The sequence below is a fragment of the Lynx canadensis genome, chromosome B4 (assembly GCF_007474595.2).
Source record: "Lynx canadensis isolate LIC74 chromosome B4, mLynCan4.pri.v2, whole genome shotgun sequence".
In the NCBI taxonomy this organism is placed as follows: Eukaryota; Metazoa; Chordata; class Mammalia; order Carnivora; family Felidae; genus Lynx; species Lynx canadensis.
Window position 1 is genome coordinate 25,552,672 of NC_044309.1, and position 17,728 is coordinate 25,570,399.

The 17,728-nt window shown below is 38.7% G+C and overlaps 1 protein-coding gene across 1 annotated transcript in view; it reads right to left on the reverse strand.

Annotated features, from left to right (window-relative positions):
* ARMC4 (armadillo repeat containing 4) overlaps positions 1–17,728 on the reverse strand; it is a 188,229-nt gene that overhangs the window by 144,685 nt on the left and 25,816 nt on the right. The window contains exons 8-10 of the mRNA XM_030322654.1: positions 10,803–11,005; positions 9,367–9,465; positions 4,533–4,677 (exon numbers count right to left, since the gene is read on the reverse strand). Of these exons, the coding sequence (XP_030178514.1) occupies positions 4,533–4,677; positions 9,367–9,465; positions 10,803–11,005 (447 nt within the window). The remainder of the gene's footprint in view (positions 1–4,532; positions 4,678–9,366; positions 9,466–10,802; positions 11,006–17,728) is intronic.

Sequence of the window (17,728 nt, forward strand, 5' to 3'; positions counted from 1 at the left end):
ATGATACTTACACTAAGGTGTATGAAATGCAGATCTACTTATGGTGACAACCTTTCAATATTTTATCTCACTTTACTGAAGAGAACCTGTTTGTATTAATTTATAACATTTAATACTTGTGACTAATAAATCCACATTTCCAAACAAAATAAAATTCAGCAACTCTCCTCCTATTGCACAAAGGGGTTCTCCATATAACTGACTTAGTAATGGGTAAAGCTTCTGTATCTTTGCAGAATTATTTTCACACTACCTTTACAGATTACTGTGGGACATACACTTGAACCATCTTCCCAGTCACTGGAATAGATCCAAAGCGAAACATTTTATTGCAAGATTTTAAAGCAGCCCTGGCCAGGGGAGAAAATAATATCCATATAAAGCTAGCAAATACAGCAATAAAATAGCATATCTACAAGGAGAAAGGGAGCAGGAAAAGGAGGAGAGAGGAAAGTAAGGGAAGGTGGGAAAGACGTGAACAGCAGGAGGAACAGCTCTGGCTCAGAAGAAGGAAAAACTGCTCTCAAGGAGCTGAGCGTGAAGAACAGCACAGCACAGCCCAGCCCCTTGGGAACCTCATTCTCTCCCCATCACACTTTCTAAGCGGAGGGCTGGAGAGGCAAGCCTGTGCTCACTGGCTAGGCACCCTGCAAGACACAGCAATGAGTTTAATTCGGTCTTTCCATTCAAGTAACTGACGCAACAGACAAGCTGAACAATAAAGATAACAAGGCAGAATGTAAGTGTTTCTCACTAAGGAAGCTGAAGAGGTGGTTTATTGCTTCATTTAGAATTAGGGCATAAGAGTCATCAGTTCCGTGTGTGGGGGGAGGGGAGAAGTTGGAAGGTTGGTGAGTAAAAATGCAAAGTCTTCATTAGTTTAAAAATTAAATTGTGTTCTAAAAATCCAGATTAAAAGAATATATACATACATAAAACTTGTAAGTTGAAATGAATGTATGTCAAAGCCAAATAATTAAATACAAACTCCCTTTACTTACATGCCAAGATCTGAGCTCATAGCTCTGGATAAATAACAAGCTATAGTTCATTGACCTGTTTGGGTATTAATGAGCTCTTCGAATTTTTTTCAGCAATCACTTGGAAAATGGTAAGTAGAAAGTCGGTTCAACATTAACATTTCTCTGCTAGTGTAAGTCTACATTTAAGGCATAATTTTGCAAATTAAAATGTCAGGTGTATTTATTTTGAGATTATCTAGAGACATTCAATTTTGAATTTCTTGGACATTTAATATCCTTTTGTGTCCCCATATAAAACATTTATCTGTGTCAAAAAGCCCAAAGCCACTTGTAGATATACTTTTTCTTTTGCTGGCTATGTTAAGAATATCTACCTGTGGGAACTATAATAATTCCCAGCAATTTACTGTCTGGCCAAAAGTATCACATTTGCACATGATTTATTGATGAATAACTTGTGCAAGCTTAAGTAGCACTTCATCAATACATGTTTTCCTTAGCTGTTCTGGGACAGAAACAGTGCATCCCTTTCTGGCCTAATATTATATAGACTTATCCTAAATAGTTGAAAAACTCAAGATAGTTATTCAATAGTCAGGCTATTATGAGAAACTCTCATTGCCATGTTCACTGGGAGCTTATTATTAAGGATGTCATTCACTACCACACTCACTGTCTGCTCCATTAAGCCCTCAGAGAGAAAATTCTTTCTGCTCTTAGTACCAGGATCAGTTACACACATTGGCAACTGGGCCATTTTTACCTTATGATGGTAAGAGTATTTCCCTCACTGTATTAACTCACTGCATTTCCTCCCTTTTATTGGTTGCTAGAAAATGTGAAGCAAAAATTGAAGGGCCAGCTGTGCAAGTCAAGAAGATTCCATACCATATGTTGTCTACAGTAATAATGTAATAGAAATCATTATTAATGCTAACAAGTATCGAGTACTTTCTGTTAAGCACTTTACATATGTTAGATTTCACTTAATATTCATAATAATACTAAAACATGAGAACATTTCTTTTGCCATCTTGACCGATGAGAAAACTGAAGTTTAGAGAGGTTAGCCAACTCCCTCAAGGCTACTGAGTTAGTAGAACACCGACTCCATTAAACTCTTTCCAACATGGAAGACTGCTCTGTTAGTCTGCCTCCTGGTCCATCCATGCGTCTTCCCTATTGAGTCTTTATTTCCTTTGACTAAGGAAATAAAGTTAATAGAAAAGAATTCTTTGGAAAAACACCAGGGCTCTTCCAATCTCCTTCCAAAAAGGTATGTCCAAGCCACAATGTCCATCTGGCTCAAGCTACTTAAGTGTGGGGTGGCAAAGTTCTCTGATGCCATTTTTCCCCCAGAGTGACATGTGCTTTATGAAGACAGGAGAGATCATGGGAAGATCCATGGTTCAGTAAAGGATCAGGAAGGTCTCCTGAGTCTGGACGTTGGTGCTATGTGTGCTCAGTGGGGCCACTGTGTTGACTGCATGGTTTGTGTACAGACGCCTGCCAAGGGGTTGTGCACGACCATGGAGTTTGAACTCCAGCCTGTGCTCCAGATAGGGTTTCTAAATTCCCGACAGAGACATGAATATTCATGATCAGAGAATAAGAAATCAGAATTCCCTCCCAATTCTGTGCAATTCTTAAAATAGTAAGTTATTCCATGTTTTTTCCCCAAATTTTACTTATATGTTTTTAGGTATTAATGACGACCATAATGGTGAAGAATTTCCATAATAATAAACAGTAAGTCACTTTTTGTGATAGAGATACTAAAAATTTCAGAGGTTTTTCTGTTAAAAAAATACCCAAACCAGGGATGCCTGGGTGGCTCAGTCAATTAAGCATCGACTCTTGGTTTCAGTTCAGGTCCGATCTCACGGTTTGTGAGATTGAGCCCCACATTGGGCTCTGTGCTTGGGATTCTCTCTCTCCCTCTTTTGCTGCCCCTCCCCCCTCTCAAAAATTAACTAAATAAACATTAAAAAAACAAAGTATATCTATTGCAGTAACATGTAAAAATGATCTCCACCTGATAGCTGATAACACTAAAAGAGGGAGACATTACCACAAATAAATGCCAAATGGAAGTCATTTTAAATATTGAAAGATGATATAAAAATATTTACTATTTATAAGATCTTATTCTTAAATTAAGTTTTAAAACAAAGCATTAACTGTCTATTCCAATAGTCTTGATTTTTGTTTCATGACAAATACACCAGACACACACAAAAAATTCTTCATTTTGCATTGCATTTTGCATTGACATTGGTCAAATGCATCTTGCATTTTGCATTGACATTGGTCAAATTGTTAGGAGGCTTTCAAAAGCATAGCCAAGGTGGGCATTAAGGTTTGCTTCACAGAAGCTCATATCCTTTTTTAATGATGAAAATTTCATCTGCTTGCCCAGATTCCAGTTTGGCCATTGAAATCTATGTTGCAATGGAGAATTAGAATACTTTTTCCCAATTTCCCAATTTCTTGACTAAGTTTTCTTGGGATTCAGGATTCAGGAAAACATAGAAATTTTTTTTCTGAGAAATGCAGGGAATTGCAGCTGGGGCCATGCTAAGAAAAGGGGCATATTTTTCTTGCAAAAAGAACTTTTTCAGCTACAATCTTGTGTCCATGCAGAAGACTTTTGTTGAATTCACAAAAATGTTCACATAAACTATCTTACCTGTCAGCTTGGAAGGACCTCAAAGGCACCAGGAAAGTATCCTTAAGTAATTTGGGAGTCACATACACACCTTTACATATGCAAAGCCACTGGCAAATGCCCTTGGTTCATCTGATCAAAGACCTAGGAAGCTAGAGGAAACTAAGACCTAAGTAAAAATGTTATTTTTACAAGTGCTTCTGAACTACAGCTTTAGACATGGCCTACCTAGACATTATCAATATCAACAATCTATTAACATTCATCTGGGTTTTGGCAAATCATTTGTCTTGCCCTGCCCCCATCCAAGTCTTAAATACATTATATAGACCATTATTATGTAACATGTTTTCACATATGTTGAGAGTAATGGAAATGGACCAATACATATTTTAAGCAACTACAATGTACCAAACACTATGCTGCATCTTTCAAATATGTATTTCCAATGCTAAAGTTATCTTACAGGACAGGTATTAATTTTATTCCATGGGTTAAGAAAAATAAGGCTCAAAACTATAACCAAAAGCCACACTGCTAAGTGACACGGCCTAAAATTTATTTGTAGTACAACTTCAAAACTCCATGCTCTTGCCACCACAACATACCACAAATTGTAAAAGGATGGCAAGTCATAATACCTGCTGGTTACTGTGGCCCAGGGGAGAGGGCTGGTACCAGGCAGCCTGGCTGCTCCGTGAGAGGTAACCTTACTATCCTCAGGGTAGTAAGACCTTCCCCTGTGCACACTTAAATAATAACAGGGATTTTTACTACCCTTATTTGAAAGAAACATACAATAAATGTGGAAGCAGAATATACCTTTTTGGGAAAGGAATTAAAATAATCATTGTAAACACAATACAAAAGGTCTGTCTTACCTTTAAATATTTCACCAGCTTCTGAATTTGCCAATATTCTGATGGCAAATCTGCATTTGCTTCCTGACGATCAAGTGGTTCTTCATCTTCCTCACTCTCTGAGGAGCTCTCGCTAACGATTTCCTCAATCTTCTCAGTACTCTTACTAAGAACAGTAACAACCACCACATAACATAAATAGATTTATGCTACAACATGGAATTGGTTATAATCGTTACTATTTCAGCAATACGAACTTAAGCAACGAGTTCTAGAAGATCTAACACCTTCTCAGTTCTTGATCTTTGTTAAGATCTAAGTGAGGAGGGGCGCCTGGGTGGCGCAGTCGGTTAAGAGTCCGACTTTAGCCAGGTCACGATCTCGCGGTCCGGGAGTTCGAGCCCCGCGTCAGGCTCTGGGCTGATGGCTCAGAGCCTGGAGCCTGTTTCCGATTCTGTGTCTCCCTCTCTCTCTGCCCCTCCCCCATTCATGCTCTGTCTCTCTCTGTCCCAAAAATAAATAAACGTTGAAAAAAAAAAAATTTAAGATCTAAGTGAGGAGATGAATAATTGTGTGCTGTTTTAAGAAAATAGAAATGAACAGGGAATTAGTATATGTCCTATGGCTGTGCTGTACAAAAAGATAGCCACCAGTCATAGTATTTAAATAACTTGTGGTTATTTATATGTTTATATTTATTTAAATGTCTTCATTGAATTGAAATAGAATACAATTAAAAATTTAGTTCTTCAGGGGCGCCTGGGTGACTCAGTTGGTTAAGTGTCCTTCAGCTCAGGTCCATTATCTCATGGTTTGTGAGTTCGAGCCCCACATCAGGCTCAGTGCTGACAGCTCAGAGCCTGGAGCCTGCTTTGGATTCTGTGTCTCCCTCTCTCTCTGCCCCTCCCCGGCTCGTGCTCTGTCTCTCTCTCTCAAAAAATAAACGTTAAAAAAAATTAAAAAAAAATTAGTTCTTCAGTTGTAGAAGCCACATTTCAAGCACTCAACAATCACATGTGGCTGGTGACTACTATACCAGGTAGCTCAGATATAAACCATTTCTATTATCATGGGAAGTTTAATCGGGCAGTGCTGCAAATGCCTCACAGGGAGAGTGTCTCCCTTATGGAAGAAAGTACACTTTTTCCTCACTGCTCTAGAAGCTTCCAACTTAACATCAAGGTCATGGTCACCAGCTAGTTCACTCAAGCTTTCATGACCATATCTAATTCTCATTTTCTGTTTATCTCCATCCTCTCTTCCCTCCAACCCTCATGTGCTCTCTTCTATAAATGTCTTTTCTCACCTGTTTTGAAGCACAGTAGAAAGCATACTACTAGTAATTTCATAGTAGTAGTAACTTTCAAGTTTTATTAATTTTTAAGATTCTATAATTCTTTTAATTTCTCAAAGGTGTTGTGGTGCAGAGAGTTGTTCTCTGGGCCACAGTGGAATGAAATCCTGAACTGAAGCTTCTGTTCCAATTCAACAAGTCGCATGAGCTGAGTTTTAGTTTAATGTATTCTCTCGTCTAACAAATGTCCAGAAACCTAGGTTGGTTACAGAGCAAAATATGGTAGACAAGGCTGACTTAAGAACCAAGGTAAATTTAACTCAAAGGTCCCAGATATAAACATATACTAAATAAACCTATATTCTCTCGGGAATCTCTAAATGTTTTAGCTTAACAAACTCCTGGAGTTAAGAGCAGGTGATTTACCCAATCACTCTCAAATCATGTCAAAAAAAAATCAATACCCCAAAGGAAAGTTGTTCTCTTTTTCCAGTGATGAATCCTTTGACATATAACTTTATATGGCTTTCCCCATTTTATGAGATTCCCTTCCTGTCCTGTCCTGTCCCACAGCAGCTGTACATTCAGGAGGTAAAAAGAAGCAAACCTCAATGTTTCATTGAGCTATGAACTTGACGATAAGAAATACTTCTCTACCACATCATTGTACCCACTTAAGCAAGAAGAGATAGAGAAGTTCTCATTTTTATCGCTGACTAATGGTTGTTGCTTGGATACACTACCCCTTTACCCTTATCTATTACTCTGGAGTTCTCGGACTCACTAAAATTTGATTTAAAATTGAAATGCTTTAGGGCAAACATCCATTTCAGGAAAGATGAAGTAGATATACCTTTCCTTATTCCTCCCACTAAGTACATAAAAAGCCTGGATATCATATGTAAAACAAACCTGAGAGAACTCTGTTTGTAGAATGGAGAAGAATGGAGAATGGAGAAGAAAGACTATCTAGGGACCTGGAAACCTGAGAAGCAACACAGTGAGGAGTTCCTTGGATTTCTTTTTGTCTCACATATCCCAGACAGGGTACTAGAGAAGACAGTGGTGTGGAAATACCAGTGGGCACAGAGGAAAGCACCTAAGGAGGGGGCACCTGGGTGGCTTGGTTACGCATCCAACTTCAGCTCAGGTCATGACTTCACAACTCGTGGTTTCAAGCCCCGTGTCAGGCTCTGCTCTGACAGCTCAGAGCCTGGAGCCTGCTTCGGATTCTGTGTCTCCCTCTATCTCTGTCCATCACCTGCTCATTCTCTCTCTCTCTGTCTCTCTCTCACTCTCAGAAATAAATTTAAAAACAAGCACCTAAGGAAAGCCTGCTCTTTCTCGTCAGAGGAACAGAAAAGGAATAGCTTAACACAACATAAAACTTTTAGGCAACAAATGATTTATTCTTGTCAACACCACAGAAAACACTGTGCCCTATCCCCACTTTTGCTAGCAATGGCCAAACCAAGAACTTTATCAGGCTACAGCAAAGCTCCCTAATCCCCATGCTGGGTGGTATTAGAGAAGGCCTAAAAGGGAGTCAGGACTTCCACTGATCCCAAACCCCAATGTCAATGTAATAAAAGGCCCGTGCCTTTCACAGACAAGCTGGTATCCATAGAGGCCTAGGCAGAGCTTGAACTTCCACTACCACTCATAAATAATGAGGATCCCCTCACCTGCACCAACTCCCCCCCCCCTCCGCCAGGTGTCAAGTGAGGGCCCACTTGAACCCTGCAATTCCTTTTCTAATCTGAGGAGGCACCACACACCTTATCCCGCCAATGTGGTATCAGAGGCCTGCTAAAACATAAGATTTAATTTTTTTTTTTTCAACGTTTATTTATTTTCGGGACAGAGAGAGACAGAGCATGAACGGGGGAGGGGCAGAGAGAGAGGGAGACACAGAATCGGAAACAGGCTCCAGGCTCTGAGCCATCAGCCCAGAGCCCGACGCGGGGCTCGAACTCACGGACCGCGAGATCGTGACCTGGCTGAAGTCTGACGCTCAACCGACTGCGCCACCCAGGCGCCCCTAAAACATAAGATTTAAATAAGACCCGGAAGAATTAAGAAGAATTAATCTAACAATTAAGACTCAAAAAGTCTCAAAAATTATTACAGTTTAAAAATTACTCATTCTCTTACCATGCTTCGAAATGGAATAAGTTGAAAAAGACTTTTATGGAATGGGGTGGGGGGGGAGTCAGAGAGAATGGAGGGAGAGAAAGAAAACCAAGAAAATAAAAATCAAAAAGAACAAACAGAAAAAAATATACATGACAAACTTAAGCCCTAACATAATAATGACATTAAAGGTAAATGATCTAAATATCCCTTAAAAGACAGAGTTTAACTTAATGGACAAAAAAGAAAAAAAAAGGGAACCAACCAAATGCCATCTACAAGGAACTAATTTCAAATATAATGATATGTTATAGTTAGTTTGAAAGAAAAGGAAGAAAAATACACCATGCAAACAATCAAAAGAAAGCAGAAATGGCTATATAATATCAGATTAAGTAGACATCAAAAAAGGAAAACAAAACAAAACAAAACAGAGCAAAACCGACCAGGGACACAGAGGAAATTACATAAAGATGGAGTCACGGTAATCCTAAATATGTATTTCCAAGCAACAGAACTGCAAAATACATAAAGCAAAAACAGAACTAAAAGGAGAAACAGAAAAATTGCAATTATAGTTGGAGACTTCAATACTTCTCTCTCATCAATTTATGGAACTAGACTGAAAATAAGCTAGGATATAGAAGAAATCAACACCACCAAATAAACATTATTTATTCCACATTTATGGAACACTCCACCCAACAGCAGCAAGTTACACATTCTTTTAAGCACCCAAAGAACTTATACCAAGATAACCTGACCACACAGAACCTCAACAAATTTAAAAGCACTGAAATTATACAGAGTATGATCACTAACCACAGTGGAATCAAACTAAAATATCAGTAACAGAAACAGAACAGGAGAATCTCCCAAGTGCCTAGAAACAAAATAATGCTCTTGGCTCAAAGAAGAGAGTCTCAAAGGAAATTACAACAAAACAAAACAAACAAACAAACAAAACACAAAAAAACACATTGAACTGAATGAAAATGAAAATACAACATATCAAAAACTTTTGTGCACAGCTCAGAGCTAAAGCAGTGCAGAAAGCACTGCTTTATAGCGTTATAGCCCTATAAACTACATAGCACTAAATCCTTACATTAGTAAAGAGAAGTCTCAGTCAACAATATAAACTTGCATCTAAAGAAACTGGAGAAGGACCTGAGTGGTTCAGGTGATGAAGTGTCCGACTCTTGGTTTGGGCTCAGGTCATCATCTCATGGTTCGTGAGTTCAAGTCCCATGTCGGGTTCTGCACTGACAGTGCGGAGGCTGCTCGGGATCTTCTCTCTCCCTCTCTCTCTCTGCTCCTCCCTCGTCAAGCCCCATCTTTCTTTCTCTCTCAAATAAATCAAACAAACAAACAAACAAACAAACAAAGAGGGTGGTGGGAGAATAGCTCATGTTAATAGACACATACCGAACTAACTGCGCTCTTCCGGGTTTAACAGGCGGCCCTGACCTTTCAGGTCTTCTTCTGTGTTTCTCCTCTTGGGGGTCTCTTAGTAAGCTTCTGTACCTAAAAACACATAAACTTTTAAAATTAATTTATGCAGATTAATTGGAAATTAAAAATAGAAATACATACAAATATTCCATCACTTTTATGCACCCAAGTGATGTTCTCCTAATACAGAAAACGGCTATGAGTTCCAGCCTCATCTGACACCTGAGATGTCCCTTCTGTCTCTCAGGCACAGCCATGTACTTTATGTAGTGGAGGAGCATGTGGTCCACTATGTCTTTCGTGAGGAACAGGTGCTAGGAACAGGCTGCCATCACTGTGGTGGCCCTGCCCTCTGTGCCTTCTACTAGCAGTGCCTACTGCCCTGGCTGAAAGCTGCCTCTTTTCTGATCTTCCACACCCAGCACAACAGCAGGGCCCGTATCGGTTTTCCAGGTATTCCCAGGTTGAGCACAGTCCTTGGCACATAGTGAGTTTTCACTAAATTGTTGTTAGGTAATTTCCTGATTGAAAAACGTAAGCACGTGGGCAACGCAGTTTTTTAAAAATTCACCTTCCAGGTAACAGAGCAGCCCATGTATTTGTCATTTTCAGACTCAAATAGTCACAAAGACCAAACACCTCAAAATTGAGAATTAGAGGAGCAAGAGTGTCTCCTCTTTCCACAGGACTCCTTCCCTCTGCTCTCTGGGTTTGTAGGCAAAATGCAATCACCCAGTGGTCCTCAGAATCCCTGCCCAATCAGGTGACATGAAACTTGTAAGCCTATTTGCTAATTTAAAAAGTGCTCTAGGCACTTCTGACTGCTCTGATATTTACATAAGGCTGGTCCTTAATCTGTGCTCTGGTACCTATTTATAGATGGCCCAAAATGGAACTAGTTTTGTATATTTCAGACATTCAACAAACCAGTGTCTACTTTACTTAGGCTTGTTAATATTTACTAGCCTTTCTATAGTATTTACTTAAAGTTCTGTTAATGACAAGACATTATCTCTATCAAGATTTCCCTGATTAACTCCACATAATTTTAGTCATCCTAAATGCTCCTAGCACTTACTTAATCAGGTCCCTACAACTATGTTTACATTGCTCCTGAGATGTCTCCATGTGTTTTCTCATCTTTTTCATGCGCCATTTTCCCTGACTTACTGAGTGAATTGTGTTCTTCCCTTCCCTTCCCTTCCGGTGCCCACATGTAAACCCTATTCACATCAAATCCTTCTACTTGGTATATGAAGAGGAGTGGGGAGGGATCCACTTGCATTACGGAGGGAATGTAAATATCTACTCTAGTCCTTTCCTGCTATGACACAAACTTATGTGAAAAACTAGGCAAATGTGGTTACTGAGGATGTATCAGAAAACCCATCACGCAAATTTCCACATACTCTTTGAAACGAACAGTAGCCTTCCAGCTTAAACTTGGCTCTAATCTCTTGGTCATTTGACTCTTCCCAAAATTAATTTGGTTCTTCTCCAGTGTTCTCTTGCCTGAACCAGTAATAGCTTTCTGAACGGGGGCTGCTTCTTCCTTCTCAGGTGGCTCATTAGTTGGTTCTTTCTTTTCCTTTTTGTTGCTGAATCTCTTCTCCTTTATTTAAAAAAATAATAATTTTTATAATGATATCATTTCTGAATTATCTAGTGCTATCTGAAAATTAACACTGGTGGTAACTTCACTAAAGGAAGTCTCTGATGCATCTAACTTGTGTTGCTTAGTGGCACACATTGGATGAGGGCCACTTCAGGACTGAGGTCTCTAACAGAGCTAGGCTGATAGCAATGGATGTTCCTAAACTCACCCCCTGCTGTAGCACACACAGATCCAATAGCTGCATTTGACCTACTCACTCCTCGCCACTGTCAGAAAAATGTAAACTCAAATGCTATAGTGACTGGGACACATCATGTACAAATTGCTGCAACTACAGATAAAGAGAATATCTTGCAGGGAGCCAGAGACAAAAGTCACATGACAGACAGAGGGAGAAACACAACAATTAAAAGAGACCTATCAGAAACAGTGCAAGCCAGAAGAAAAGAGAATGATACCTTTAAAGTCCAAAAAAAAAAAAAAAAAATCCAAGGAACTGCCAAATCAAAATTCTAAACAGAGACAATTGGAGGGGGATTATGACTAATCCATGAAGTTGAAGATAGAACAACAGAAATTACCCAATCTGAATAACAAAGAGAAAATTGATTGGAAACAAAAATGAATAGAGCTTCAAGATTTGTGAGACCAAAACAAAAATTCCAAAATTCATGTCCTCAGAATAACAGAAAAAGAGGAGGAAGAGGGTCAGACTAAAAATGTATCCTAACATGATTTGAATTTTCCCTAAGTTAGAAAAAGACATAAATCTAAGATTCAAAAAGTTGAAAAAACGCTAAACAAACTCAAGAAAAACTCAAAGAAATCCATGCCAAGACACATAATAATCAAACTTCACAAACTAAAGACAAGGAAATTCTTAACAGCAGTTGAGAGAGAAACAATATTTTACTTATAAGAGAAAAACAATTAAAATAATAACAGATTTCTCAAAAGCAACCAGGGAAGACAGAAGGAATTCAAACAACATTTTTTTAAGCACTGAAAGTAAAGAATTGTCAGCCTGATACTATGTCCAGGGTAAATATTCTTTAGAAATGAAGGGGATGTCAAGAAGTTCTTGGGTGAAAGAAACACAAAACAATTTGTGGATGAAGGAAAAACGAGAAGAGAATCTGTCAACAACAAATTTACCTTAAAGGGTAATAAGTTTTATTTTTTTTTCAAATTTTTTTTTCAACGTTTATTTATTTTTGGGACAGAGAGAGACAGAGCATGAATGGGGGAGGGGCAGAGAGAGAGAGGGAGACACAGAATCGGAAACAGGCTCCAGGCTCCGAGCCATCAGCCCAGAGCCCGACGCGGGGCTCGAACTCACGGACCGCGAGATCGTGACCTGGCTGAAGTCGGACGCTCAACCGACTGCGCCACCCAGGCGCCCCAAAAGGGTAATAAGTTTTTAAACTGAAAGACTGTGATAAAAGAAGAAAACATTGCAATATCAGAAAAGAACAATGGAAAAGAATAAAAGTGTGGGTAAATACAAAAGACTTTCATTCAGCTCTTGAGTTTTCTAAATGAAGTTTGATGGTTGAAACAAAAATATAACATTGTCTCATATAGTTATCAATGTATGCAAAAGAAATAAAGACAATTATAAATTAGAGAGGGTAAAGGGACTTAAAAGAAAATATGGTTTATTTTTTTACTAAAGTTGTATTTATTTTTTCAGTCACATCAGTGTAATAGTATTACAGCTTTTATAAGAAGTTTATGTTGAAAGAGAAATGACATATTCTCATAGAGTAAATTTGTAAAGGAAGAATATGTCGACAGCTTTTCTTTTTGTGACATACCAGGAGTTGCAAAGGATTGAGGCATATACAATTATTGTTTGAAGGAGACATGGTTTCTATATTTCACTCAAACTGCTATGATGTCAAACAATAGATAATTATTAATTATGTATGTATAATATTGTACAATACCCAGAGTAACTCCACACACACACAAAATCTATGCAAAGAGATACACTAAAAACACTGCGGATAAATCAAAATAGAATTCTAAAAAATGTTCAAGTAATCCATAGAAACTGGAAAAAGAAAACAAATGAAAAATAGAAGAACAGAAAACAAAAGTAAACTGGCAAGTGTAAGCCACAACATATCAATATTAAATGTAAATGATCTAAACACATCAGTGGATACACCAATAGAAAGTTTCACAAATTTCTTCTTAAAATGACTCAATTATGGGGCGCCTGGGTGGCTCAGTCGGTTAAGCATCCAACTTCGGCTCAGGTCATGATCTCACGGCCCGTGAGTTCGAGCCCCGCATCAGGCTCTGTGCTGACAGCTCAGAGCCTGGAGCCCGTTTCAGATTCTGTGTCTCCCTCTCTCTTTGCTATTCCCCTGTTCATGCTCTGTCTCTCTCTGTCTCAAAAATAAATAAACGTTAAAAAAAATTTTTTTTTAAATGACTCAATTATATGCTATTTAAAAGAAACATCAGGTGGTTCAGTCGGTTAAGTGTCTGACTCTTGGTTTTGGCTCGGGTCATCATCTCCTGGTTTGTGAGTTTGAGCTCCACATGGGACTCTATGCTGACTGTGTGGGGCCTGCTTGGGATTCTCTCTCTCTCCCTCTCTCTGTCCCTCCTGTGCTCTCTTTCTCTCTCAAAATAAATAAATAAAAACTTAAAAAAAAACTCACTTCAAATATAATAATATAAATATAAGTAGCTTGAAAGTAAAAGGAGGGGAAAGATAGAACATGCAAATATTAGTCAAAAGAAAGCAGGAGTGGTATAAAATTATCAGATTAAGTAGACTTCAGAAAAAGAAAAACAACCAAGGAGAGAGAGGGAGAAAACAGCAATCTTAAATGCACATACAGAGTTGCAAATAAAAAAAAAAACAGAACTAAAAGAAAAATTAGACAAATCCCCAGTTATAGTTGAAACACTTCAAGACCTCTCTCTTGACAACTGATAGAATATCAACAAGAATATGGAAGAACTTACCACCAAAACCACATGATATAATCCACAAAGTAAAAAGAAAAGAAGAAATAATAAATACCAAAGTAGAAAAAAAATAGAAAAAATCAATGAAACTAAAAGCTAAGTCTCTGAGGAAACTGAAAATCATACACCTCTATCCAGACGAGAAGAAAAAATAAACACCAATGACCAGTATCAGGAATGAGAGAGATAACAATAGCTACGTATTCTACAGACATTAAAAGATTAATAAAAGAATAACTTAAAAAAAATTTTAATGCTTATTTATTTTTGAGACAGAGAGAGACAGAGCGCAAGTGGGGAAGGGGCAAAGAGAGAGGGGGAGACACAGAATCTGAAACAGGCTCCAGGCTCCAAGCTGTCAGCACAGAGCCTGACGTGGGGCTTGAACCCACGAACCGTGAGATCATGACCTGAGCCGAAGTCAGACACTTAAACGACTGAGCCACCCAGGCGCCCCAATAAAAGAATAACTTTGAACAAGTTTATGCCAATAAATTTGACAACTTAGATGAAATGGAAAAATTCCTATAAAGACAATCTACCGGGGCATGTGGCTGGCTGTTGGTAGAGCATGTGGCTCTTGATCTTGGGGCTGTGAGTTCAAGCCCTGCACTGGGGGTAGAGATTACTCAAAACAAAAATAAAACGGTTAAAATAGCAAAGGTTATGTATACTTTACACCAGTGGAAAATTTTTTTAAATAAAATAAAGACAATCTACCAAAGCTCCCTCAAAAAGAAATAGATAACCTGCATGGCCCTATGACTATTAAAGACGTTGAATCTCTTTTTTTTTTTTTTTTTTATTTTTTTTATTTTTTTTTTTTTATATGAAGTTTATTGACAAATTGGTTTCCATACAACACCCAGTGCTCATCCCAAAAGGTGCCCTCCTCAATACCCATCACCCACCCGCCCCTCCCTCCCACCCCCCATCAACCCTCAGTTTGTTCTCAGTTTTTAACAGTCTCTTATGCTTTGGCTCTCTCCCACTCTAACGTCCTTTTTTTTTTTTTTTTTTTTTTTCCTTCCCCTCCCCCATGGGTTCCTGTTAAGTTTCTCAGGATCCACATAAGAGTGAAACCATATGGTATCTGTCTTTCTCTGTATGGCTTATTTCACTTAGCATCACACTCTCCAGTTCCATCCACGTTGCTACAAAAGGCCATATTTTTCTCATTGCCACGTAGTATTCCATTGTGTATATAAACCACAATTTCTTTATCCATTCATCAGTTGATGGACATTTAGGCTCTTTCCATAATTTGGCTATTGTTGAGAGTGCTGCTATGAACATTGGGGTACAAGTGCCCCTATGCATCAGTACTCCTGTATCCCTTGGATAAATTCCTAGCAGTGCTATTGCTGGGTCATAGGGTAGGTCTATTTTTAATTTTCTGAGGAACCTCCACACTGCTTTCCAGAGCGGCTGCACCAATTTGCATTCCCACCAACAGTGCAAGAGGGTTCCCGTTTCTCCACATCCTCTCCAGCATCTATAGTCTCCTGATTTGTTCGTTTTGGCCACTCTGACTGGCGTGAGGTGATACCTGAGTGTGGTTTTGATTTGTATTTCCCTGATAAGGAGCGACGCTGAACATCTTTCATGTGCCTGTTGGCCATCTGGATGTCTTCTTTAGAGAAGTGTCTATTCATGTTTTCTGCCCATTTCTTCACTGGGTTATTTGTTTTTCGGGTGTGGAGTTTGGTGAGCTCTTTATAGATTTTAGATACTAGCCCTTTGTCCGATATGTCATTTGCAAATATCTTTTCCCATTCCGTTGGTTGCCTTTTAGTTTGTTGGTTGTTTCCTTTGCTGTGCAGAAGCTTTTTATCTTCATAAGGTCCCAGTAATTCACTTTTGCTTTTAATTCCCTTGCCTTTGGGGATGTGTCGAGTAAGAGATTGCTACGGCTGAGGTCAGAGAGGTCTTTTCCTGCTTTCTCCTCTAAGGTTCTGATGGTTTCCTGTCTCACATTTAGGTCCTTTATCCATTTTGAGTTTATTTTTGTAAATGGTGTGAGAAAGTGGTCTAGTTTCAACCTTCTGCATGTTGCTGTCCAGTTCTCCCAGCACCATTTGTTAAAGAGGCTGTCTTTTTTCCATTGGATGTTCTTTCCTGCTTTGTCAAAGATGAGTTGGCCATATGTTTGTGGGTCTAGTTCTGGGGTTTCTATTCTATTCCATTGGTCTGTGTGTCTGTTTTTGTGCCAATACCATGCTGTCTTGATGATGACAGCTTTGTAGTAGAGGCTGACGTCTGGGATTGTGATGCCTCCTGCTTTGGTCTTCTTCTTCAAATTCCTTTGGCTATTCGGGGCCTTTTGTGGTTCCATATGAATTTTAGGATTGCTTGTTCTAGTTTCGAGAAGAATGCTGGTGCAATTTTGATTGGGATTGCATTGAATGTGTAGATAGCTTTGGGTAGTATTGACATTTTGACAATATTTATTTTTCCAATCCATGATCAGGGAATGTCTTTCCATTTCTTTAAATCTTCTTCAATTGCCTTCATAAGCTTTCTATAGTTTTCAGCATACAGATCCTTTACATCTTTGGTTAGATTTATTCCTAGGTATTTTATGCTTCTTGGTGCAATTGTAAATGGGATCAGTTTCTTTATTTGTCTTTCTGTTGCTTCATTGTTAGTGTATAAGAATGCAACTGATTTCTGGACATTGATTTTGTATCCTGCAACTTTGCTGAATTCATGTATCAGTTCTAGCAGACTTTTGGTGGAGTCTATCGGATTTTCCATGTATAATATCATGTCATCTGCAAAAAGCGAAAGCTTGACTTCATCTTTGCCAATTTTGATGCCTTTGATTTCCTTTTGTTGTCTGATTGCTGATGCTAGAACTTCCAGCACTATGTTAAACAACAACGGTGAGAGTGGGCATCCCTGTCGTGTTCCTGATCTCAGGGAAAAAGCTCTCAGTTTTTCCCCGTTGAGGATGTGTTAGCTGTGGGCTTTTCATAAATGGCTTTTATGATCTTTAAGTATGTTCCTTCTATCCCGACTTTCTCAAGGGTTTTTATTAAGAAAGGGTGCTGGATTTTGTCAAAGGCCTTTTCTGCATCGATTGACAGGCTCATATGGTTCTTCTCTTTTTTTTTGTTAATGTGATGTATCACGTTGATTGATTTGCGAATGTTGAACCAGCCCTGCATCCCAGGAATGAATCCCACTTGATCATGGTGAATAATTCTTTTATATGCTGTTGAATTCGATTTGCTAGTATCTTATTGAGAATTTTTGCATCCATATTCATCAGGGATATTGGCCTGTAGTTCTCTTTTTTTACTGGGTCTCTGTCTGGTTTAGGAATCAAAGTAATACTGGCTTCATAGAATGAGTCTGGAAGTTTTCCTTCCCTTTCTATTTCTTGGAATAGCTTGAGAAGGATAGGTATTATCTCGCTTTAAACGTCTGGTAGAACTCCCTGGGAAGCCATCTGGTCCTGGACTCTTATTTGTTGGGAGATTTTTGATAACCGATTCAATTTCTTCGCTGGTTATGGGTCTGTTCAAGCTTTCTATTTCCTCCTGATTGAGTTTTGGAAGAGTGTGGGTGTTTAGGAATTTGTCCATTTCTTCCAGGTTGTCCAATTTGTTGGCATATAATTTTTCATAGTATTCCCTGATAATTGTTTGTATCTCTGAGGGATTGGTTGTAATAATTCCATTTTCATTCATGATTTTATCTATTTGGGTCATCTCCCTTTTCTTTTTG